The sequence below is a fragment of the Drosophila miranda genome, chromosome 4, assembly GCF_003369915.1.
Source record: "Drosophila miranda strain MSH22 chromosome 4, D.miranda_PacBio2.1, whole genome shotgun sequence".
Lineage (NCBI taxonomy): Eukaryota > Metazoa > Arthropoda > Insecta > Diptera > Drosophilidae > Drosophila > Drosophila miranda.
The window spans coordinates 17310558-17335610 of record NC_046677.1 but is presented as its reverse complement, the minus strand read 5'-3'; the positions used below and the strand labels follow the sequence as shown (position 1 = coordinate 17335610).

At 44.1% G+C, this 25053-nt stretch overlaps 3 protein-coding genes and 2 long non-coding RNA genes across 8 annotated transcripts; 3 read left to right on the top strand and 2 right to left on the bottom strand.

Moving 5' to 3' along the window:
- Positions 1-4106: 4106 nt before the first annotated feature.
- LOC117188994 (DNA-directed RNA polymerase III subunit RPC7-like) lies at positions 4107-5214 on the top strand. The gene is made up of 3 exons (XM_033393796.1): positions 4107-4459; positions 4533-4655; positions 4717-5214. Exons 1-3 carry the CDS (start codon positions 4313-4315, stop codon positions 5140-5142), a joined length of 696 nt encoding a protein of 231 aa, XP_033249687.1. The 5' UTR covers positions 4107-4312; the 3' UTR covers positions 5143-5214.
- A 667-nt stretch (positions 5215-5881) lies between these two features.
- Positions 5882-14202, bottom strand: LOC117188995. 4 transcript variants are annotated; one of them, XR_004473052.1, is made up of 3 exons: positions 14044-14202; positions 6180-6546; positions 5882-6120 (listed from the first exon to the last, which is right to left on the bottom strand). It is a non-coding gene; the product is annotated as an uncharacterized LOC117188995 (long non-coding RNA). The 4 variants fall into 4 exon arrangements; XR_004473050.1 differs by lacking the exon at positions 14044-14202 and adding an exon at positions 7056-7141; XR_004473049.1 differs by lacking the exon at positions 14044-14202 and adding an exon at positions 6986-7075.
- On the top strand, positions 6767-7642 carry LOC117188996. The gene is made up of 3 exons (XR_004473053.1): positions 6767-6840; positions 6977-7282; positions 7346-7642. It is a non-coding gene; the product is annotated as an uncharacterized LOC117188996 (long non-coding RNA).
- A 3018-nt stretch (positions 14203-17220) lies between the features above and the next one.
- Positions 17221-21604, bottom strand: LOC108163757 (out at first protein). The gene is made up of 4 exons (XM_017299227.2): positions 20997-21604; positions 19763-19876; positions 19345-19663; positions 17221-18395 (listed from the first exon to the last, which is right to left on the bottom strand). The coding sequence occupies exons 1-4, from the start codon at positions 21273-21275 to the stop codon at positions 18100-18102; spliced, it is 1008 nt and encodes a 335-aa protein (XP_017154716.2). The 5' UTR covers positions 21276-21604; the 3' UTR covers positions 17221-18099.
- Positions 21605-22196: 592 nt separating this feature from the next.
- On the top strand, positions 22197-24698 carry LOC108163684 (protein sly1 homolog). Its single transcript, XM_017299110.2, has 5 exons — positions 22197-22397; positions 22460-22619; positions 22689-23374; positions 23433-24142; positions 24206-24698. The coding sequence occupies exons 1-5, from the start codon at positions 22370-22372 to the stop codon at positions 24536-24538; spliced, it is 1917 nt and encodes a 638-aa protein (XP_017154599.2). The 5' UTR covers positions 22197-22369; the 3' UTR covers positions 24539-24698.
- The last annotated feature ends 355 nt before the right edge of the window (positions 24699-25053 follow it).

Here is a 25053-nt window from a genome sequence, read left to right as displayed (position 1 = left end):
GGACTTTATGGGAGGCAACATTGAGCACAATTCTGCCGTAAAGCAGCCATTTCCACAGATCTTTTTGGGCAGGGAAACCGAACTCTGGATGGAAGAGGGAATTGAAACAATCATTTAACCTTTAGTTCTGGGTCTGAGCGAGAAGCGGAGCCAACTATAGAATACACCTAATTCTTTTTTTACACGGCAGATTGGCTCCAGAAATCCCTGGCCCCACCCTATCCCTGTCCCCGTGTATTCTGTTTTCTATGTAGCAGCTCCAATGTCGAAGGCAAGCCAAAGTCAAAAAAACTAATATACATATCAAATCAATGTAGCATAAATAAAGCCTTTAAATGTACGTCGCCAACAGGCAACAGTTGTACGACAATTTGAAGGGGGATCAGGGAATAGGCTCTGCAACTCCATCAATTGTTTCTTGATTAATTTGCAAATTTTACCTCTCTATCAAATTGAAACTGAAGGCGGAGAAGGCCAACACCGCGTCGTGTGTGCGATATCTCAGGAGCCAACATGTGAATTCCCGAATGCCTGGCAGGGGATGCTCGTTAAATGCCAGGACAAGGATAACAACTAGAACGGCTCCGGGCAGGCATGAAAGTCAGTGACTTTTGCCAATGCATTTCCCCGTGGCGTTGGGAAATTAATGAGAAAACAACGCCGCTTGCATTTTCATGTCAGCGAGCAGAGGCCTCCCAGATTTGCCCTATGCCGAGAGAGGGTTAATGGGAGTCCATAAAAAGGAAATTTCGATTTTTTAGCAAATAAGTAGGGAATTTTATTTATTATTTTATTGTTAAAGCATTTACTCTGCCGTGTTTAAGGCACTTTAATACCCTGCCTTTTTGGGCTTTGCCTGTCATTTTGTTATTTATTGAAGCAATGGAAAAAGTTTCGTATTCCCCGAACCGAAGAAGAAATCTCAGCGGTGCGTTTAAACCTTTTTGCCGTGTTGCCAGTTTTTCGGCTTTTAACTCAGTCTCCAGTCTCCAGTCCCCCGACTGGGTCTCACTTTCTGGCCCACGAGCCGTGGCAACTTCATCATGAAAAGGCACGTGCTGCAGGGTCAGGAGCTGAACAGGGAACAGGAGGAGCAGGAGCAGGGAGCAGCCTCCCAGAGGCGCGCACTCGTTGACATTGATTTGGGTCCCAGCGAGTGAAAGTGAACCATTTATTTACTTTAAGTTGGCCGCTTTTGCTGTGCTCATTTATATTTCCAGCCAGCTAGGTATATTTTTTTTTGCCCCCACTGGGGCCTGCGCTCTTAGCCCGATTCCTGCTGCCTGCTGCAGCTGGCTGGCTCTTTGCTTAATAAGCAGCTTACAACATCGCGCAGTCAGTTTGTCACTCATTTTGCTTCATCATGCAATAAGTGTGTCAATGTATCATGCCCCTGCTACGTGCCACCAAGCTCCCTCTCCTCTCTCCTCCCTCCTGCGGTGTATTTGCGCTGCTGCTTAGTGAAAAACTTGTCATTTGCAATTTCAGCGTTATTTTTTTTTCCTCTCTACATTTATGTTTATTTGCACACACACACACACACGCACACACACAGAGAGACAGAGACAGACAGTCAGCGAAGAGGATGGAAACTCATGCATATTTCAAATGTAAATGCATCTATCCCCCTGCCCCCTGCCCCCTGCCCCCGCAAGCAACACCTTCCCACCCCTTGCCCCTCCCTGCCGCCCCTTTTTTATATTTGCGTTGAGGTTATATGCAAACTAAGTGCTTGTAAATGGTTTTATGCTTAGCCCCGGCATTAAGGGAGAGGCCCGCTCGTCCCTGGAAAGTATGCTACACAAAACGTGCCCTCGCTCTTTTCGAAGGTGGTACAGTAGATACCGACTAAACGATATAAACGGATCAAAGCAGAATCATTCAAAACAACTTCGCTAACATACAAAATATCAGTGAAGAATATATGATTCCATTGATTCATCACATGACATCTCCTCCTTGTGGAAAGTAAGATTATAATTGCCTAAACAAATTTGTGGTTTCGCAGATTGAATCAAAGAATACAAAAATGGTTATGTCGTTTAAAAATTAAACATCCTTCTTAATTTTAAACTCAGTGCCGGACTTAAGTGTGGGCACAGACATAAATATTACGTTTACTGCTATTTTAAGAGCTTTTCCATTGCGATTTTCAGAAGAAAAACAATTCTATCCCATAAAATAATAAATTTTCTATAAGATTGACAAATGTTTATAAGCGTGATTTTATTGCATTATTTTTTACAATTTTTTTAAATTAAAATTGGTCTAAAATTTTTTATTCTTTTTTTTACATTAAATACCATTTAAAACTGTACTTTAATTTTGTAGACAAAAAAATTAAGCGTGACTTTATTGAATTATTTTTTAAAATTTGTTTAGCGAAAAATGGTCTACAATTGTTTTTTTTTTTCATTAAATACCATTTAAAATTCTACTTTAATTTTTTAGACAAAAGAAAATTAAGCATGACTTTATTGCATTATTTTTAAAAATTTTCTAAACGAAAAAGGGTCAACAATTTTTTTTTAGATTAAACACCATTTAAATATCTTCTTTAATTTTTTAAAGAAATTTAAAGTAAAATACCCAATGGCATTTTGTTTATTGTTTGGTAAACGTATATCCAATAGATACAATCCTCTCGTGCAGCAATTTTTTCCATTTAAAAGTAGTCTTAAATGTTTATTAAATTTCTATACAAAAACGAGGGGGTAAGTTGTGAGTTGCTGCGGACACCGCAACTCTACGGTTATACCCGATACTAAGTCAGTATGGCTCTCCTCCGGCAGACGCCGCTAATATTAAACGACACGACAAGGAGTGCGTGCGAGAGAGACAGAAAATCAGTCTGAGCGTGACGTCGGGCGCTGCGTAGCCACTGAAAATTTACTTCTTGCTTTTGGCTACAAAAATGATCCGATCTGATTTAGATTCAGTAATCTGATAGATATGGTCATTATCTATGATTCTGCATTTTTAGTTTTCTCGAATTTGCAATATTGTGGATGCAACAGATTTTCGTCCTTTGTGGGGGCGGAAAGGGGTGGGGCGAAATTTCGAGATATACGTTTTATAGTGAGATCTAAAAGGAATGCGGATACCAAATTTGGTTACTCTAGCCTTATAAGTCTCTGAGACTACTACTTGCGAGAGCAAGAGAGAACTGAGCTTACAGTTCTTTGGTTTCGACTCGGAAGCTGTTGCCTGCGTCAATGAGCAGCTTTTAAAAGAGAATTATCAAATATTCAAAGAGGCCATGCGAATAAAGAAGCATATATGTATGTAGTTCTTGCAGCTGTCTTTACTCGGCGCGGCCTCGTGCATGTACGATCTAATGATAGAGAGGGCGTTCAATGCATTGAGCGTTTGGATGAGCTTTTGTCGCTCGCCCCATCTAACTAGCCCGCACAGCCTCTCCCCCTCTCTTCGATTGCCATCCCAACTTGCGCCTCGGTTGGATCGGACGACGCAGCAGCAAATAGCTCTCGCTCTTAATAACATACATGCTGCTCTCATATTCTTATCAGTTAGGCTATAGTTTGTATTATCTTTTTATCACAGTTCTTGCATGCAGTTAGTTAATTGTTTTTCAAATATGGAGTTTGCGCCCCTAATAAGTTCTCACGTTATTAATGAATGGTGAAATACATAGGTAGAGTGAATAAATAAACTCCCCTAAAACGGGATTCTATTAATTTTTGGCCTTTGCTAATCTAGAAAACAATATGTGCGGATCGAGTTCAATGCAAAATGTGGGCCTGGCGCTTACTGACAGCCATCGACCTCGACGACCAACCAATATCTTAGTGAATGGAATAATAGAATATTCCTTTTGATTTGTATCTGCTGCTTGCCCACAGCAAATTCTCTGTAATGTTTATTTTTTATATGCTCTTCTTTATTAAGTAGAAAAATAGAAATCGCAATAAATAATTTGAGTATGTTTGTTAAAGGGTGCTTTAAAGTCCACCCCCAGAGTTTCTAGATTTCTAGAGATTTCATTATTCGAACACTTTTTTCACATTTTCTGAAATGTTGATCTTCGTTTATTTCATTTTTTTCATTAGAGATCAGAGACAGATATTTTTGTACAAAAGTTACCAAAAAGAACAATTGCATTTGGCAACTCTCCGCTTTGTAAGCAACAAAATCACTTGAATGACAACCCTGACAAACATATGTTTTTGCGATTGTCTGTGACTGACAAATTTTTTTGCGACAAGGTGGTAGCGCTGCCACGTTTTAAAGGGAAAAAAAGTGCAAAAGTTTCTGAATCAATTGGGCCCCAATCAAGCAAGAAATTTGAGCAATGGCAGGACGTGGGCATAAAGGAAAGACTGGCACACTTACGGTCGATCAATTGGCGGCGCTTGGCTATGTGAAAAATCTCCCCCCCGTACAGTCAGCGCTGCAGACAACATTTCCGCCAGTGATAAATAAGCCCATTGCCGTCGAGGTATGTATGATGAATCTACGAAAGAGCCTACTCAGAATTAATCATTTACATCTTGACTATATTCCTCTGGCAGACAACAGCCGCAGAGGCCTATCAGCTGATGTGGAAGGCAAAGTTTTTGAATCGCATGCGGGATTCGCCGTATTACATTGTTTCAGAGAGCCAGGAAAATTCAGAGCAAAAAGTCGGTCGAGAGGTAATTAATCTTGTACGTTTGTGTAATGGGTAAATAATTAGTTCCCCGCGTATACCTGCAGAAAGCTCTAGGGCCAGCGAAGGTGAAAAAGCTGCCCGAGTTCAACTACAAAACCATGCCCAAGGAACTAAACATGTCGAATACCAAGCGACAGGGCGAGGATCCGCAACCCAAGTTGCTGGCCAAGAAGACCAACATTGAAGAAAGTCTGAAAGTTCTAGAACAGACGGAGTTGAAAACAGGCGACGAGAATGAGCAAGACGACGCCGAGAAAGAGCAAGACGACGCCGAGAAAGAGCAAGACGACGCTGAAAGTGAGCAAGATGATGCCGAGAAGGAATCTGAACAGGACGACGAAATAGACGATCCTGAGGCGGCACTAGACCATGAAATGGATGACGAGAACGACTATGGCAATAGCTATTTCGACAATGGCGAAGACTACAGCGAAGAGGATGACAACCTGTCTGATGGCCCCGTTATATAATTAGCTAGTGTTGGATCTCTGATTAACTATGCTGCCAATTCAGATTTAAAGTAAAATGTATATTTAGAGGGATGTGTGACTTCATCCAAATTATTGGGGGGTGAAAAGAGTGGCTGCAGATGACGAGATGCAAAATGGGAATCCATCAACCTTGGGCCATGGCGGAGAACTCACGAATCTAATGGTTCCAGCCCACACCAAAACGCCGGCACTGAGGATGGCAGTGTATTTGGTGTTCTGCTGGCTGTACTGCTCCTTCCTTCCATTCACTGTTTAGTGCTGGTGGTGGCCGCTTCCGTGGTAGGCAGCGCCGACACAAACTGGAAAAGCTTGGAGGAACATAAGTTAGTAAATCTTTGGCCTGCCACGGTAATGGAAGGCTCAAACTCCTGCGCCTGTCTATGTGGGTGCTCGATTGCTCGAAAACTGCTACAAATGTTTAAACTGTTTTTAGTGGCTTTTTTGCTTGCCATTTTCTCACCCAAGGTGAATTTACTAATATTGTGACGTCTTCACCACATCTGCTCTCTTTCGAGGGTAAATCCGTTTGACAATTAGCATGCAAAAATATTTGAAGACAATTTCATTGAATAGGATGCAGAGTGTGCACATATATGTAGATAGGAGAGAGGATAAACTTGGCTAGAGGCGCAGGGAAAACTCAAGAAAGTCACAGCTCGAAACATTAGGCGTGAGACAAACCAGACCCAGAGAGATTTTAATGCAAGCATGTACCATCTATAGTTTTATTCATTGTTAACGAAATACATTGTAATTTGTATGTAGGGTCAACTAGATCTTCTGGAAGAAGATGCCTCTACCATAGTCTAAACTACGTCACATAAGGAACTTGATATGCATGTGTAATACATTGTGTATGTAGTTTCAATTCTATTAATTTTGCAGTACAACTTTGCCCACGGTGGTGTCGTCTTCTTGAGCTGTAGCTGAATTGTGCAGAACTACAAATGCTGGGTACTATACAAAAGAAATGAATTTAAGAAAATATTCGTAATTAATTTATTTGATGTTTTTACCTTTAACAGTATAGTTGGTTTTATTGGGTTTCAGCGGGCGCTGGAGTATTTTCTTGTCCGGCTTTAATGAGGTTGTTGTACATGCGCTCGTCCATTGCGACGCATAGACTTGGCTTCATGTTTTTAGTGGTTGCCTGGAAAATTTTGACCTCCTTGCAGTACTCTTGCCAAAAGTCTTTAGCCTCAGCTGAGTCGAACAGCTTTTGGAAGCGCTGGTACATATATGATCGTGGCCTCTTGAGGAATGATTTTGGCCTGTGCCTCAAACTTAACCTTGTCGGAGCGGGCCATCTTGCATTTTTTCAAATTGAAAAAATTATCGTTTCATTACCACTATCGCAATTCATCGGATGGTCCAAGTATTTATCTGTGATGCGGAAAGATGTGGGAAAGGAAAATTAAAAGCTTCCATTTAAATTTATGTATGTAATAACAAACATTTATGTGTATAGCCGTGTTCCCCAAGGACCAAGTATTTTGTTAAAATAATTGTTTTAAGAGCGAAAATAATGAATAAATAAATATATGGTTTTTTCTGATCCGATCGGATCTTTTTTCTTATTATCTCTATATTTTACTCATATTGGCGCGAGCGAGCGAGGCGAGTGAGCCGGGGGTTGCTTGTCCCCTAATGCTTACATAAATATAATTCAATAGAGTGGTATGTATGCAAAATTACACATTTTAAAGCCAAAATATTCTATCAGTGGGAATGAAACAAAATTTGAAAATTGGTTTCGCTCTTTTGTAATAGTGATTTTCCTATACGTGGACCAACCACTGTTTATTTGTTGTAGGATGCCTACCAGACAAAGCGGAGTATGCAACATGGCCGCGGTCAGAGGTTATAGAGTGTTGGGCTATATTGATAATTACCCAGCGCGCCCGCACCAGGAACCGTCGAACGAAAATGAAAATCGATTTTTTTCCTAATACAAAATATCTTGGCTATTGTATAATTCGTAGAATTTTAAAATTTTGTAAAAAAATCTCGAAAACACTTGTGTCAGGTCATGTTTTGTCTTATATCTTTAAAGCCTTATGTTCCATTGTTGCTGAACTTTTAACTGAATACAGGGAAATTTAATAACTTTTTGTTAAAGGTGAGAAGTGTTCAATGTTTTTTATTATGTGGCACAATACAAAAATAATTACTATAATCACAGTTCACGAGGAATATACGAGAGAGAGACGCTTTTTTAGAGAGACTTTTCCAAAGAGACTGAAAGAGAAGAACATCGATATACGCTTCTGAGCAGCAGGGTTGCACAGTGATAGCTCGATAGCTCATTATCGTGGCGGTCACTTTGAACAAAAAGGTACATAATTATATATAAAACAATACACTCGACTTCATCGAAATTAACAATGGTTCCCTTCATGGTTTGACTTTGACACTTCTAAATTAAAGCGGCTATAGTGAGGGTCTACGGCGTCCTCCCCTGGGAGAAAAATGAAAAATTAATGAAAATAAAGGACTGGTCACTGGATGTTAACTAAGTTATGTGAAAAAAGCACTACCTCTGAAAAAAACTATAAAAAAAACGAGGGGGAACGTTGTGAGTTGCTGCGGACACCGCAACTCTACAGTTATACCCGATACTAAGTCAGTATGGCTTTCCTCCGGCAGACGCCGCTAATATTAAACGACACGACAAAGAGTGCGTGCGAGAGAGACAGAAAATCAGTCTGAGCGTGACGTCGGGCGCTGCGTAGCCAGTGCAAATTGATTTCTTGCTTTTGGCTACAAAAATGATCCGATCTGATCCAGATTCCGCAACCAGATAGATACGGTCATTCTCTATGATTGTGCGTTTTTCGTTTTCTCGAATTTGCAATATTGTGGATGCAACAGATTTTCGTCCTTTGTGTGGGCGGAAGGGGGTGGGGCGAAATTTTAAGATATACGTTTTATAGTTAAATCTAACAGGAGTGCGGATACCAAATTTGGTTACTCTAGCCTCAATAGTCTCTGAGATTTGTGGATCCCCAGATTTTCGTCCTTTGCGGGGGCGGAAGGGGGTGTGGCAAAATTTTGACACAAAACCAAATTTGGTTGCTCTAGCTCTTATGAGTTCTGAGATCCTTGAACTCATATTTTGCAATTTTGAATGAAATTGTTTTCTTGATTCTGGCTATAATAATTATACGATCTGGTTCAGATTTGGCACTCTAGAAGTGTAGTCATTTTCTACGATTCTGCGTTTTTAGTTTTCTTGTATCGTCGAAATTGTGGATGCCACAGATTTTCGACCGTTGTGGGGGCGGAAGTGGGCGGGGCGAAGTTTTGAAATATTTTTGTAGCAGTGACATATCACAGAAGTCTGGATCCAAAACATCGTTGCTCTAGCTCATATAGTCTTTGAGAACTAGGCGCTGAAGGGGACGGACAGACGGACAGACGGACATGGCTCAATCGACTCGGCTATTAATGCTGATCAAGAATATATATACTTTATGGGGTCGGAAACGATTCCTTCTGGACGTTACACACATCCACTTTTACCACAAATCTAATATACCCCAACACTCATATTGAGTATCGGGTATAATAAGCAAATACGTTGGCGTTTGGTGCTGAAAACCAATGTTGACGGTACTTGCCTTTTTATTTTTAAATTGTCAGCGAATTTTTCCGGCGCCCAGCCGCCTAAATAAACAAATTAGTTTGCGGATACAGAATGGATTCATTTTTTAATTTGGTTTCCGCTGCCGTTTAAAAAGGATTATGTACTTGAGATTTTTACGCTGTTGCCGCTCCTTTTTTAATTAAAAAGTTATATGCATTAAAGTTGCAATGAACGCATTCTCTCCTCTTTAAAACACTCTTTTTTGCGGCCCTCTTTGGCGCTTGATTTTATTTCATTGGGGAATATTCGCTGGTACATCGTTTGATGCCGCATTTCGGCTGTGATTTTCAGAGTTTTGGCCAGCTGGGCCATAAAAAATGTACGGAAAAGCGGCGAAAAGAAAGGCGCAGAGCGGAAAAGCCGTGCAGAAGAATATTATAAAAGGTGGAAAGGAAATAAACACGGCGAGAGTCCATAAACAAGAGCGCACGGGGAGACCCGTAAAAAAGCCCCGTAGAAGCGCAGCTTGGGGCCGAGTCCGTTGGCTGGTTCTTTGGAAAAAATAATGAAAACTATTGTTTCTTAGAAATTACAGAAAACAATAGAAGAGAAAATACGTTTTTGTGGGTACATAAATATTTAAGAAATTTTTTAAATTCGCAACGATTTTATTATAAAAAAAGAAAAAAATCATTGATTGATCCACCGAAAATATTAGTCAATCGGATTGTTTATTTAATTCAACTGCTGGTAATTTTAATTAAAAAATTAACCGGAAAAATATTACTCATTAAAATAATAATAATAATAAAAAAAACAAAAATAATAAAAAAAATAATAAAAAAAAAAAAAAAAAATAATAAAAATAATGATAATAAAAAATAATAATAATACAAAATAATAATTACTATTATAATTGTTATATTATTATATTATTAAATATGAAATAATAATAATAATAGTAATAATAATAATACAAAAAATAATAATAAATAATAAATAATAATAATAATAAATAATAATAATAAATAATAATATTGATAAATAATAATAATATTTTTAAATAATTTAAATTGTAGATACTGTAAAAAATTAAAGAAAAGAACACTTTTAATTTAATTAGTGCATTTCTTTTATTTGATATACATATTTATTGATATATTTATTTTATATATATATTTATATATTTATTATATTCTTGATTCTTGTTTCATTAATCGATGAATAATTCAGGATCAATGGAAAATTGTAATTCGTAATGTTTAATAATTATTTTGTATTATTTCCATTACTTTTTGGATACGAATTCCCTTTTGTATTGCCTGCTATCTATATATTATATGAGTACTCATATTAATCTGTATTAATTCCCTCTGAATATGAGAACGGGGAACTGCACAAAAAGCATATTGAAATAAGCCCCACATGACCCATTTTTTGAATATTTTATGTTTATTTGTTTAATATATTTTTGTGTATTCTTCGTTTCGCTCTTGGTGGCAGCTGTTGCCGAAAATAATCGAAATCAATAAAAATGTTCACAAAAGAAATGGAATGGAGCTCCGTCAGTGGCCCTCGTGCCGCCGTCCCCACTCAAGGCCCGGCAAAATTTTCAATTAAATTTTCACAATTTTCCGCTGGGGGAGGGGGGCTGGCTTATGCGATAAATATCACGACAAATACTTCCGCCCGCAGATCCCATCAAAAGGCGGCAGGCCTAGTTAGGTGGGTGAAGGGAGGGGTGAGGGCGTCCACTTCCGTTTGGAACATGTAAATGTTGTTGCCGCCGCTGCCGCTTTGGCGGAAAGTGGGGCAAAAGGCGACCAAAAGGCCTATTCATCCACTCTCCCCTGCTCTGCTCGGCTCTCCGCCGGTCCTTTGTTTGTCAAGCTGGCGCCTGAGTTGTTGTTTTTGCTGGTGCTATGGTTAGCAATTAACATGCTTTCAACACTTGCCGCCGCTAACCAGACACAAAGCTAGCATGACACTCGCCTAAGGCACTGGCAGAGGCAGAGGAAGCAACACCAGCGGTGGCTTGCGGCCACTCGACGCCCGAAAGTACGCAACAATAAACGCGGCAGAAGCAGCATTTCCCCAGCCCCATTGTCGCCTGTTTGACTTTGTCATTAGCAAATGCACTCGAGGCTCCAAAATCAGGAGAAGGAGCGGAAGCTCCAGAAGGAGCTGCAGCAGAATGCAGACCAGGAGCCGTACCCGCAGTTGGCACAACAGTTGAAATGAAGCCAAGCGAGCTCTTGAAAGATTTATGCGTCTCGTTGTCCCGTCTCGGAAGGAAGCGACTACTTGGCTTGGTCCTCCCTCCACCCCCCACTGCCCCCCTGTCTGCCTTTTCGCCACATTAAAGTTTCTGGCATCCATTTGCCAGCTTTGTTGCTTCTCCGAGGAGACGCGTATTGTTTTTAATTATTGTGGCAGCAGCTGGCACAGAACTTATTCACAATTTAACTGCCGCTTATTTTGTTATTGAATAAATATGCAAAAACTTTGGCGCCAGCTGGGACAGGACTTTCGTCCGTTTCCCCCTTTCCAGCCTCTGCTTTTTGGCCCAAATGCAATTGCACAATTCTCGATTGTGCGCAAAATGTTGCACGACACAATATTGTACTGCGAGAAGCATAAATTGTTTTTGGCAACATTTCAAAGGGCCCCCTGGGCGCCCGGGCAGCTGCTCAAGTGGGGAAGTCCCTTCCCAGAACCGAAACTAAAGCTAATTGTGACGAAGAAACCTGCTCTAGTCTGGGGAATATTTTGGGAGCTGTGTGGCAAAGAAACCTGCTCAACTCGGGGGAATATTTTGGGAGCTGTTTAAGGTCTGAAGTGGCAAACATTTAGCATTTTTCGGGACAGTTTTTCGTTTAAAAAATTATAAAAAATATTGCAATAAAGTCAGGGTTATACAAATTAGCCAAAATTATAGAAAATCGATTAATTTATGGGCTAAAATTAATACAATTTTAGACCATTTTTCGTTAAAAAAATTATATAAAAAAATACAATAAAGTCAGGGCTATAAAAATTAGCTAGTCTTATAGAAAATTGATTAATTTATGGGATTCAAGTATTTTTCTTTTAAAAATCTTGAGGAAAAAGCTCTTTAAAACGGCAGTAAATGGAAAGGTTGTGTTGCTGTGCCTACACTTAAGTCCGGCACTGTATGAACTTGGTTCTCTGTTACCAATGCCACGTCTATGGAATGCCATTGTTGTTCTCTTCGAGTAAATAATGTTTCTGAAATTACAAAAGCCTTATATGAGTGGAGAAGTATCTATGCCCGAACCAGCTTTTGGCAGGACATATAGATTCAATGGATAAACTGAAAATGATTTCTGGGATTATAATAAGCAGCTAAACCTTTTAAGCTTTTATGGGCCTGGGCCGGGGCCTGGGCCCCAACCACAGAACGTTTCTGGCGCCACCCACGCGCACAGCCCAGCCCTGAGGCTAGCTAAAAATTTCTAAATAATTTCACAGCGCCTTGGCTTATTACGAAGGCCATTTGTTGGTCCTTCAGAGAGGTATGCCCTAGCCTAGGAGGCCAGGGGGCAAGGGGTAGCGGTGTAACAGGTTGCCAGCCCATCACACAGGAGATTAGGCAGTCGAGAGAAGGAACATCTGCTGCCGCCTAGAGGCGAACGAGCCAGCGGCAGGAGTGGCTTACCCTTTTTTTGTGAAGGGCGAAAGCGAAGAGGCCTCGATTTTTAAGCCTTGTCAGTCAGGCAGGAAGGACAGGACTAAGCCCAGGGTTTGCCCTGCCCTGCCAGATGGCTTTCAACCCCGCCCCGCCTCCTCTGTAGCCCCCCCCCCTCGTGGCCGCTTTTGTACTTTGGAAAAAAGCAAATATTTGTATTTCTGCTTGAATGGCTGAACGATTGAACTGAGAGCGAAATTTGAACTGTAGCAAATCACACGCGTTTGATTGATGATTTGGCAGTGGGAGGGGGCTGTGGGGCTTGTGGGGCCCTCCCACAAAAAAGAAAAGCAACGAAAAAAGGTTGAATGGGGCGTGCACATTCTCTCGTTGTGTATCTTTAATATTTGTACAGGGAAAAAAGAGAGAAATACCGGGGAGCCGGGCTTAGTTTCTGGCATACACACACATAACTCACATTAATATGCATTGCTGATAAGGCAGCCGCCCATCAGACCAGAAAGCAGGGAAGAAGCTCCCTACATCGTGGGTTCCGGGGGGCTTCCCCTGTAATCAAACAAAAGCAATAAATCAACGCAAACGAAATGAATTTTGATTGTCATTGATTTATGCGCATTGCAGTTGGGGAAGAACGAACTTTTGTCCGTTTCCGTAACACCGTAACACCGTAACGTATAATGGGCACGATAATGATGACAGAGGGGCAGTCGAGGGCCGCCCAACCATAAAAAACCGAACCCCATTAAGGGCGATTCAATCGAATGACAATTACAAATGAAGATGGCAAAAAAAGAGGCCTTCGCTTTTGAGCCATGTTTGAAAATAGTCTAGAATTTTTCGAGGGGAATTACCAAAGGAAAAACCATCAGATTTGTACAAGTTTTCCATACAAAAATATATAATATATCATGCGATAAAAGGCATCAAACGGTTCCAAATTTGGAGGCAGAGGCGAACGACGAGGACAAGATCGATGTGGAGATCAGGAGGACTCGCGGGAACCGTCTGGACATGCTCCAGAAGCCCTATAGTCCAGGATCTCAAGTCCAGTCCGAGGAGCCACTACGACGGAGAGCCTCAAAATACCAGCCTCCTCTCTGCTTTTTGCCATCGAAAGGCATGCCCCGCCCGCTCTTCTGTCACCCCAAATGTTTATTGTTAAAACTTTCAATTACAACAAACTTGAGGCGCAATCGCCTGCCTTCCCGTGAAACCTATTTAACAACATTCTGGCAAAATGTCAGGCCGTCGGGCGAAAGTGAAAATTACATTTCAAAAGTAGTTGGCAAGTCGTCGGCTGTGCAGCTGCCTTTTGTTTTACTCTCCTACGTGACTCGTCCGATTTAGAGGCGGAGAGAAGTCGGAGAAATGGGGAAGGATGGAGCATGTGGGGCCCCCCCCCCGACAGACGCTCGAAGGACGCCATGAACTTTGCTGTGTTGAGGGCCCATTTGCGATGATTACACGGCGTATGAGTGATTTTAATTTAACGCAGACATAAACACACGAATGCATAGTGAACAGGGGGAGCCCCCTGGCAGGAGTGGGGCGAGGGGGCGGCTTTAAGTAGTTATGCAAATATCAGGCGCACTTTTGACCTGAAAAGTCAATAGGGAATACTCACACGGCCGCAGCAACATGAGGCCTGCCGCAGATGGGAAATAGCTGTACTTATGGCCACACGCGAGCACTTCACTCAGGGGATGGTCCGCCGAGAAGGCGCCAGACCAGAGCTTGCCCAGGCGACGGGAGTGTCGGTTTCAATGTCAGCTGAGAGCAGATGGATCCTGGACAGATTATTTGGAGCTGTGGTAATGGCAAAGACTGCTTTGGGTTGAATTTATTTGTTAGAAAATCTAAAAAAAATCAAATTTATTTTCATTTAATTGTAAATAAGTTGTTTTTGAATATGATGACGATGGAAGTGATGAGGGAATGAGGAGAAACTCTTAAAAGTGAATGTGTAGTCGATGGATTCATAGCTTGAATTATTTTTGGGGGCTTTTTTCTGTTAATATTTGATGTAAATATTTCCAGATGGTAGTTTCGGGAAATATATTTCAAAATATCTTGAGCTGAAGTTATTTACAAAGTATTATATATTGTTTAAAGATTGCCTGGAATCCAGGAATGCCTGGAAGAATATAGGATGCCTAGAAAACCAAACCCTCATAAATGATATCGTATACGAGTGAAAGGCGAGACTTAACCGAACAAAACGCTCGCATTAGGACCCGCAAATGATAGAAATATGAAATAGTATAGAAATATACTGCCAGTTTGTGGCAGTGAAGGTATCATTTATGATAGCTCGCAAACGAATCGTTTCCGGACCTTTTGCGAGGCTTTTGCGAGCCTCTTGCGCGCCTTTTGGGAACCTTTTGCGGGACTCTCGTTTGCTGGTTCGCTGGTTTGAGATCCTCCGTTGTTTTTTACCCATACTTACCTCGATTCCGACCCCTTTGCTGGGTGCACACAGCTGACCGCCACCAGAAAAACAAGAAAACCAGAGAGAACGAGCGAACGAGCGAAAGAGAGAGAGAGAGATATCGAATGGCGAGAGGAGTGTAAACTTAATTAAGAGCAGCCGAAGAGAGTTGATTTTGTTTGATTTACGCGCCAGCCGCTGCACGCTTTAATTATATAGATGTGTGCGGGGGGTCAGCAGGGGCTGAGCGAGGTCAACTACGGGGCTCAAAGGAGATGGCCCTGACCCGAGCAGCCAGCTGTCGTTGATTACCCTCCAAAAAAACTCCAACCCCTGACGGCGGAATTGGTTGGAATTGGGGTAAAAGGATCCAGTCTCCGGCATTTCATGGCTCATTAGGCATGCACATACGTCTGGTGCCGCTGTATCCTTCGGGTTCCACTACTCTGCCTCTGCGAAATCGTAACAAATTCAATTTTCTACGACGCCGATTTGGTTTCCGCACGTCTTAAGCCATCGTCGGCTACAGTCGACGCCATGAATATAGTTATTGGCTGCAAGTGTTTGTCTAGCAGTCGGTTCTCCCTCTCTCTTACTCCCCCTCGGACCCAATACCGATTGCGCAGTAAAATAAATGATAAGAATCTGTGCGCTCTGCTCATGAATTACAAATCGCATAAAGGATTTGCCACTGGCTCAAGACAACGTGGCGCTGCTCCGGCAGCCTCCCGGCAACCTCCCTGCAGCTTGCACTGCCAACTGTTTGTTTTCCGGGGAGGCGATGGGGCTGGAGATGGTCTGGCCAACAGCTCGAGGCATGCCGAGCATCTCAATGCATGATGGAGGCCCTTCCTTCAATGATTAGGATAAAATAAATGCATTAATAAACTGTGTTTGCTCTTGAATGGAATATAATTTAATGGGAAATGGGTTTTAGGATGAGGATAAAGAAGGTTCTTCAAGGGGGAATACTTGGATTTCCATTGAAGGCACTTCCTTGGCACTTTCTTTAAAGGAAGCTTCAAATCTGTGAAGGTTTTAATTACCTTTTTACCCTTTTAAGCTCCGATTACCCTAGCTTTTTTCTTGATTTAAGACCAGGTAATGTCGAATTTTCCACTCTGAAATTAAACTCCCTTAAAAGGCCCTTCAAAAATTATTCAAAATAAAAACATTCACTTTGTTTTGTATTTTATAAAAAATGTAGAATTTGTCAGCTTCTTTATTAGGACTAATTATTAATTTCAATTACTTTTTGCTAGGACTAGTCGATTATTATTGGCTTCACACGAATCAGATTGGGTTCCCGATCGACGAACCCTTAAATGCTTAAATGCTCCGTAATACTAATCAATTTTTACACTGGATCAGATCAGATCAGATTCATTTCCTTTACATATTTTTACAGTGAGTCAAGGAGTTGCCTTTCTATATGGTAGAAAAAATTATTATCACCGTTTGTTTTTCTTGTCGAAACATTTTTAGGAAAATATGCCATTCTAAGACTAGACTAGGTTCCGAAGTTTATACAATAGATTATTGTTCTTGGTATTTATTATTATTCCTCATTATTGGTATCGATCGATCCTTTGGTTTGGAAAAGTGGAAAACGTGACAAGTCAAAGGCAAAAGGGCAGGTGTCTAGGCATGTCTACCCATGTATAAAGAGGGCCTAAAGGACTACGTACTAGACGGGTAGAGTGGAAACGAAGAAACAGCCATTTTTGAAAATAGATGGATAAAAAAGCTTTTCCTGCGGCAGTCGTTTCGGTTAGTGGTATTTTCCCGTATCATTTTTTGTTATTGGTTTTATTTTTCCCTATTTTATTACAAGTTCTGATCCGCCCTCGACAAATTCCTTAGTTTCTGCGCTCATAAAACATCCTAAGGCCACATTTAATTTATTTATATTCCTATTATTATAATACTCTTTTGCTCAGCGGATTACGAGTGGAAAAGCACTAGATCTAGTCAGGCTTTAGTTAAGAGTGGGGAGGATTAAGGGGGGAGAAGGGGTAAAACTGCGAAAAGGTAAATCGAAAAAAGTGAGAATTTAAATTGAAAAGGGGAAAAGGCAAAGAGAATTCAAATTTTTAACAAATTTTAGGAAATTTAAAAATTTCTCAAGAATTTTACGAAGTTTTAAAAAATGTTTAAGAATTTTAAAATTTTTTAAAGAATTTTAAGAAATTTTGAATAATTTTAAGCCTTAAAAATCATAAAAAAAACATTACAAAAAAAAAAAAAAAAATTTAAGAAATATTGAAAATGTTTTCAGCCTCCTAAATCATAAAATCATAAAGTTTAAAATTAATGAGAGCAAAAAAATACAAGAAAATATTGATATTAATTCAAATATATGTACATATTAAATTTAGATAATTTTAAAACCATATATTTAGATAAAATATTGGAAAAAAACGGTTCAAAAACGATGAAAAGTATTTTTTAAATTAAATCCTTTGGTCTTTGGGAGCATATAATCAGTGAAGGCAAGATAGCAGGGGGGGTGGGGAGTCCTCCAAGTTCAGCGAGCTCTTAGTGGGCCAAATTTAATGGCCATAATTAGAATATCTAACCTAAACCTAAACCTAAGGCTAGAGGGAAATCCTGCACAAGCGTATAACTCAAACGGGCTGAAAGCTAATCGTAGTTACAAATGCGAACATACATATGTACATAGTATACAGGAGGAGGAGAGGGCACCCTTTGGGCCACCGCCCCCGCCCCCAATGGTCTGTGGCTGGTAAAAAGTGTCCACGCTCATTTCTCGGGAAGCCGCAGGGGCTGGCAGGGCTGGCAGCATTATCATTATCACGCAACGACGGCAGCCATTGTGGATGTGGATGTGGATGTGGAGGATGATGTGGCGGCAACCTGAGAATGATGATGAGACTGCTGGTGCTCCCTCTCCCTCTGCCCCTCGCCTGGCTGTTGATGAGAAATGTGATGGACCGGAAAGCTCCACAGAGCAAAAGGCATCTGCTGTTGCACCAACAAAAGCAGTTGCCGTAATTTGTTGGTCGTCGTTGTTGCCGTTGTGTCCTCTCCTGTTCCTGTTCTCCTGCTGCCATTCGTTGTTGCCGCTCCTCCTCCTCCACCTCCTCCTCCGGTGTCGCTTGCAACTCCCATCTGGTTGCCGAGTGCCGCATCGCAGGCATCCATCGCATCCGTGTCGCTCCGCCGCCTGGCACAGCGCATCTGCATCTGCATCTGCATCTGCACCAGCTGCAGCTGCAGCTCGCCGCGTCGTCATTCATCCCAGAGGCACTGTTGTTTCTGTCGCACATAATAGGTGAACTGTGTACACTTGCGGCAGGTCTTGATGCCGCAGCGATAATTCGTCTGCTGCTGCTGCTGCTGGGCCCCGGACGAGTCCGCTCCGGCCCCCTTGCCCTTGCAGTACTTGAGGCCGCAGGGATACCAGCCAATGCACGTCTCCAGGGTGCACAGGCAGGGCGCCCAGAGGCTGCTCACTTCGTTGCAGCGCGTGGATAGCGTGTCCGGGAATTTCTCGGTGGCCGCCTCCAGGCTGGAGATCGACGAGCCTGCACGATGGCCCCACAAAAAAGCGGCAAAGCAACGAAAAAGTGGGGAATATTTTAAGAGCTGTGTGTAAGGAAGAAATCAATTCGGTTCACCGAATATTGGCCGCCCAGGGCGAAATTTTCCACCTAAAAAGTACAACAAAATCCACACATTTGTGGTGCTCTCAAAAGCGCTTAAAATTTGGTACAAAATTGGGTCCAATTTGAAGGCTAAAACGAGGATTCTCGTTAGAAAGGAGAACACAAGAATAGGAGCCTAATAATCGGTCTCTTTATTGTATAAAATAGTTTGGAATCGTCGTGGGACACGTGGATTCTTAAAAAATAGCAGTCCATGGTGGGTATTCTTTTGTTTGTAATTTGTGGGACTTCAGCAGTGATATTTGAGACATGAAATCGAGGGTATTTTTTCTATAGAATCCATTTGAGATGTGTGCGAGATGCGAGTGCGCAGGGGACCTGTCTATGCACCTTTGATGCGTCTCTGACCAAGGCCCGCTGCCTACACGCTTCCTACAACAAATAACACAGTCTTGGGTCCCCTTCCTCAAGCGAATGCTTCAAAACGGAATGCCCAACAATCTAATAAAAAATTGTATGTCTTTGGCAAGACCAGGCACATTTTCTACGAGACTGCGACCGACTGCGCCTCCCCAAAGACTGTATTTATTGTGGGATCCTAACAGGGACGCAGCTGCCCAAGGCATTGACGAACCGAGGAGTAAATGGGCAGGCAGCGGAGCAGCGGAAAAGATATTGAAGCACCGTCGAACGAAGATAGAAATGGAATTTGTTCCGGATGCAATATATTGATATTTGTATAGTCGTTGGTTAAACACACACTTAAAGCGGATAATAAGTGACCTATGAGCGAGGATTGGGAAATGGTTTTACAACTAAACCGTTGGCATTTTGTCTATTATGTGTATGCAATCCGTCCGTCACTCACCTGGCAGCGCCGCCCAGGACTTGAGATCCACATCCCGGACATAGGTGGCGTCCATGGCCTCCGCGCAGATGGTCTGCAGGTGCCTCGTGATGGGCAGGGATCGGTTGAGCTGCACCCAACTGCTCATCGTGTAGGTCTCGCGGCCCTTGTCCTCCTCGGGAGTGCGTATCGTGTGCGGGTTCTTCTGCCGCAGCTTTGCCATGGCGGCCGAGGAGATGAAGTCCCCCTTGTTGAACTTGGTGGCGAAGCACATGACCTGGTACTGGCTCTGGCCGCGCTCCTCCTCGCCGAGCACCAAAGCCTTGAGGATTTGAACCTCCTGGAATGGCACGGGAGTAAACGGGAAAAGAGGAATGATGTTTCTGAAGCAGAGGAGTGGCTCGGATTCGGATTTCGTGGTCATGTGGGGGATACTTACATTGCGGAAGTCTATCACTTGGGTGATGAGGGTACCGTCGGTCTTCTGGAACTCGAGCGTAATCAGGTCCTCGCCAATATTGGAGGTGATGCTCTCCTGAATCACCTCGCCGCCCTGCAAAGGCCCGTTAGAGAGCAACAAGTGTTAGAATTGGGCCTTAAGAACTCTTCTTCGGTGCCCCCCTCCTACTAGAATATTAATAAAGCACCGAGCACCGAGCACTGTTCGGGAGGGGGTCTCTCTGGGGTTGTCGTCGGTTCTTAAATTAACTATGACAGCTCTTGCCGCTGGAAGCAGGGCGGCCCTGAACCGAATTAGAGTCAAGAGACTTGAAAAATAGCAAAAGGAACGAAGCCGAAACGAAACGGAGATGGGAAATGTAAAGAAGAAGAAGAAGAAGCAGGGTCAACTGCACCACACAATCTCTCTTTCACTCTCTCTCCCTCTCACTCGCAAAAAGTATGCCCCTTGCACGTGCCTGTGTGTGCGTGTGTGTGTGTGTACATGAGCAAACATGTTGTTGTGTTGGTATTGTTCTTGCTGCCTCGCCGCTGCTTGGCTTTCCTTGTGTTTGCACAAAAGCACATGCAAACAAAGTAGTGCAGAGTAGAGCAGTGCAGAGTGGACATTTTTGGGCCACGGACAGCACGCGGGAACAATGAAGAATGTCACATGTAAACACACACATGCACACGCACACGCACACACGGCTGGGTACAGGGTGTCCTCCGTTTTTGGCAATCTCATCTAAAATTAATCGAAAACCCCAAAGGCACAGGGAACGGGCAGGGAAATCACTGCTCAACAATTATGAACTGCTTTATGCAAATATTTTAAACAAGAAAATCTAATTTCAGTGCTTGTCGTTGTTTATTTCTGTTCTCTCTCCCATTTGTTTTTGGTTTTTGGCGCGCTCCCCTCTAGTCACGGTGTCGCCATTTGTTTATACAATGCTGCTCTGCTCTGATCTGCTGCTTCTATTCTTGGTTTCTTGTTGTTCTTGTTGCGCTGCCACTGCGAGTGTCTGTTTGTTGATTGGTGTTCATTTTGCTTAGAGATCATCTGCGTCAATTGATGGAGGTCTATTTACTACCGACTGCTCGATCAGTTCTTCAAAGTCTATGCCCGGACTTTGTTCCATGGGAAATACTTCCTCTTTAGCCTCGGTTTCTTCTTCTTCTTCTTCTTCTGGCTGCTTGGCAGCCGCCTGCTCCGACGATTCCCCGGGACGCACCTGATTCTGGACGTTGATGAGCAGCTGTGCCTCCGCCCCGCCGCTGCCGCCTGAGATTAGCAGGTTGCACATCAGGAACCAAAGGAAGCCGCGGCTGTGCTTGAAGAAGTGGTGGCGATCCACTGGGCGGCCATCGCAGAAGCGCCTCTGCTGCCGCTTGCCCAACATGTCGAGGGGGGCCAGCGCCCGGTGGTGTTTCAAGCGCCATCTGGTCTGGCGCAATTTCTGGGCCACGTCGGCCATGGCCACCACCTGACTTGTATCCCCTTCCAAAATCATTGTCGCTCCTTCACTTGGTGGTCTGCTTATCGGCGAAATTGCTTTTTTTTTATTTTCTTTTTTCCGAAAACGACGTGATTAAATTATATTTTTGAGTGCGAAAAACAAAATGCGTCTGACAGTACCGCTTGCTAGAAACTTGACGGATGTTTCAACGGACTTTTCTGAACTCAGAAAATAACTCGACTCGACGCTATTCTCTATTTTGTTGTTGTTGCGCGGCCGAATTTCGCATTTTGATTTTGTCCGAACTTCTGAACGTGTCCGCGACGTGTTTTGGGATTTTCGAGGTGTTAGTGTTGAGTGTGACCAGTCTGTGGAATCGAAGACATACCATGTAGCTGTACATGTTTGGCGGTTTCTTGGGAATAAATATTGCTCGGCAACATGAGGCTAGAATCAGTGCTGCCAGAATTTCAGAGTCACCACAAGCGATAAATAGGCTTAAAAATATGCACCCCAAAAATAATACATGTGTGAGTTTTTTTGGAAAATATGCTTTATAGCTTATAGAAGCTATTTGATAATTTAAAAATGCTAAATCTAGCCTTAAATATGCTAAACTGCCAGCGGTGGATAGGCTCGCGGGGGCCTTGAAATGTTGCTGGGCGTGGACACATGCTGCTGACTTATGTTGCTAGAAACAGCTGATATGGAATTTGTGTGCAAAAAATACCAAAATAAGGTACGCCGTATTTAGAGACATTTTCTTAGTGTGAATGTTAGTGATTTGCGCCAGATAACCAACGAAATATAGTATATTCCTACAACATTCGAAAATACTGTGTTTGGTATTTCCGCCGCCTGCGTGCACACTATTTCCACAGCTGTTGCACACTTTCTTCACACTAATTTTGCCCAAACGTTTGTGGGCAGTGCTGCCAGATGTTCAGTGTAACCATAGGCTAGAGGCGAAAAAAAGCCAAAGCTAGTGTTAAAAATGCCAGATCTAGCCTGAAACATGCTAAACTGGCACCACTGCGTGTGACGTGTTGTTTTTTGTAAAATATGTTTTCTATCCATTGAAAGAGAAATAATTGATAAACCAGTCGCTGCTATTGCCAATTTTCGCCGAGACCCACGCACCAAACACCATGTTGACCCTAAGGGAGCGCCAAATAAGTAAATAAACAAGAATTGTGGCTGTGCAGAATATCAATTGACTAATTTGCCTCTTCACGCAGATGCCATTAAGCAAATGCTTAATTTAAATTCGCAGCAGCCCAAGGCCCTGGCCGCGGAGCCCGTTTGGAAGATCCTCATCTACGACCGCGTGGGACAGGACATCATCTCGCCGGTCATCTCCATCAAGGAGCTGCGCGAACTGGGCGTGACACTGCACGTGTGAGTGGCGCGGACCCGTGGGTCCATTAGTCACAGTATACTCAAATAGATATGATTCCCTCTACATAGACAACTCCATTCGGATCGCGACTCCATACCGGACGTGCCGGCCATCTACTTCTGCCTGCCCACCGACGAGAATCTCGATCGCATCCAGCAGGACTTCTCCAACGGCCTGTACGACATCTATCACCTGAACTTCCTGGCGCCCATTACGCGCACCAAGATCGAGAACCTGGCCGCCGCCGCCCTGAACGCCGGCTGCGTGGCCAATATCCACCGGATGTACGACCAGTACGTGAATTTCATCAGCCTGGAGGACGACTTTTTCGTGCTGAAGCACCAGCAGAGCGACCAGCTATCTTACTACGCCATCAACCGGGCCAACACGCGCGACGAGGAGATGGTGGCGCTGATGGACTCCATCGTGGACTCCCTCTTCGCCCTGTTCGTCACTCTGGGCAACGTGCCCATCATCCGCTGTCCGCGGAACAGTGCCGCCGAGATGGTGGCCCGGAAGCTGGAGAAGAAGCTGCGCGAGAACCTCTGGGACGCGCGCGCCAATCTGTTCCACATTGACGCCACCCAGGCCGGCGGCGGAGTGTTCAGCTTCCATCGGCCAGTTCTGCTGCTGCTGGACCGGAATGTGGACCTGGCCACGCCGCTGCACCACACATGGTCGTACCAGGCGCTGGTCCACGATGTTCTCGACCTGGGCCTGAACCTGGTCTACGTCGAGGACGAGGCGTCGGGAGGTAGCTTTCTGCAGCTTCGCTTTAATCGAATCGAATTACATCTATGAAATGTTTGCAGGGGCCCGAAAGAAGCCGAAGGCCTGTGATCTGGACCGCAACGATCGCTTCTGGATGACCCACAAGGGCAGTCCCTTCCCCACGGTGGCCGAGGCCATCCAGGAGGAGCTGGAGTCCTACCGGAACTCGGAGGAGGAGATCAAGCGTCTCAAGACCTCGATGGGCATGGAGGGGGAGTCGGACATTGCCTTCTCGCTGGTCAACGACACGACGACGAGGCTCACCAACGCCGTCAACTCGCTGCCGCAGCTGATGGAGAAGAAGCGGCTGATCGACATGCACACCAAGATTGCCACAGCCATCCTCAACTACATCAAGGTGCGCCGTCTGGACTCGTACTTTGAGATCGAGGAGAAGGTCATGTCGAAGCAGACGCTGGACAAGCCGCTGCTGGAGCTGCTGCGCGACCCGGAGTTTGGCCAGCCGGAGGACAAGCTGCGGCTGTACATCATCTACTACATCTGCGCACAGCACCTGCCCGAGTCCGAGGTGGAGCGGCTCAAGGAGGCCCTGCAGGCCGCCGGCTGTGACCTGACCGCCCTGGCCTACGTGCATCGCTGGAAGGCGCTCATGAATCGCTCGCCCGGCATCAGCCAAGCCGCCCAGCACGAGGGCGGCGGCACCAAAACCGTTTCCATGTTCACCAAACTTGTCTCGCAGGGCAGCTCCTTCGTCATGGAGGGCGTCAAGAATCTGGTTGTGAAGCGGCACGTGAGTAATGCAACAAAATCCCCTCGAAAGCGTTAATGTCCAGCTGTCTCGTTGCTTCTGCAGAACCTGCCGGTCACCAAGATCACGGAGCAGGTGATGGAGTGCCGCAGCAATGCCGAAACAGATGACTATCTGTATCTGGACCCCAAGCTGCTGAAGGGAGGCGATTTCCTGCCCAAAAACCGTGCCCCATTCCAGGACGCCGTCGTCTTCATGGTCGGCGGCGGCAACTACATTGAGTACCAGAATCTGGTGGACTTTATCAAGCAGAAGCAGACGTCCAACGTCCAGAGGCGCATCATCTACGGCTCCTCCACGCTGACCAACGCGAGGCAGTTCCTCAAGGAGCTCTCAGCCCTGGGCGGCGAGATCCAATCCCCCGCGACGACTAGTTAGGAGCGGCTGCTCCGATTCCATTGCTGCTAAGCGAGCAACTGGACAGGGACTGGGAGGGCAGGACTGGGCTGGGCTGGGCTGGGCTGGACTGGACTGGGCTTCTTTCTTTTTACTTTAAGAATATCCAAAAATAAATTAAATGCAAGGCAAAAAAAAAAAACGACGAAGATGAGGAACTCCACACTCGGCAATTACTCCAACCTGACGCTTAATCCCCGAAGGACAACAAGCAAAAACACGCGTAGTCCCGTGTACAACAAGCCCGGGGAGGAGCGGCGCGGCGCGACGCGGGCACTCGCATTCTAGGCACCCATTAACACCAACTTGGCAACGCTTTGATGGACAGCTGACAGACAGCCAGTCAACGACTGAGGCGATGATGGGCCCTGCCTGATGCCTGATGCCTGACGCTTGCTTCTCAATGCCCTTCATGGTGACGATGACGCTGACGTCCGCGGCCTCGGCTACAATTATGGGGCGACAACTATGCGCGGCACTTGGGGACAGGCACAGGC

Bases quoted from the DNA above. Each gene is read 5' to 3' on its own strand.
- LOC108163757 (XM_017299227.2), bottom strand. From the start codon at position 21,275: ATGATTTTGGAAGGGGATACAAGTCAGGTGGTGGCCATGGCCGACGTG. The intron at 19,877-20,996 runs GTGCGTCCCGGG...GGGCCTTTGCAG, and splicing joins TCATCAACGTCCAGAATCAG to GGCGGCGAGGTGATTCAGGA. The intron at 19,664-19,762 runs GTAAGTATCCCC...GTGCCATTCCAG, and splicing joins AAGTGATAGACTTCCGCAAT to GAGGTTCAAATCCTCAAGGC.
- LOC108163684 (XM_017299110.2), top strand. From the start codon at position 22,370: ATGTTGACCCTAAGGGAGCGCCAAATAA. The intron at 22,620-22,688 runs GTGAGTGGCGCG...CCCTCTACATAG, and splicing joins CTGGGCGTGACACTGCACGT to ACAACTCCATTCGGATCGCG. The intron at 23,375-23,432 runs GTAGCTTTCTGC...AAATGTTTGCAG, and splicing joins CGAGGACGAGGCGTCGGGAG to GGGCCCGAAAGAAGCCGAAG.
- LOC117188994 (XM_033393796.1), top strand. From the start codon at position 4,313: ATGGCAGGACGTGGGCATAAAGGAAAGACTGGCACACTTACGGTCGAT. The intron at 4,460-4,532 runs GTATGTATGATG...TTCCTCTGGCAG, and splicing joins ATAAGCCCATTGCCGTCGAG to ACAACAGCCGCAGAGGCCTA. The intron at 4,656-4,716 runs GTAATTAATCTT...GTATACCTGCAG, and splicing joins AGCAAAAAGTCGGTCGAGAG to AAAGCTCTAGGGCCAGCGAA.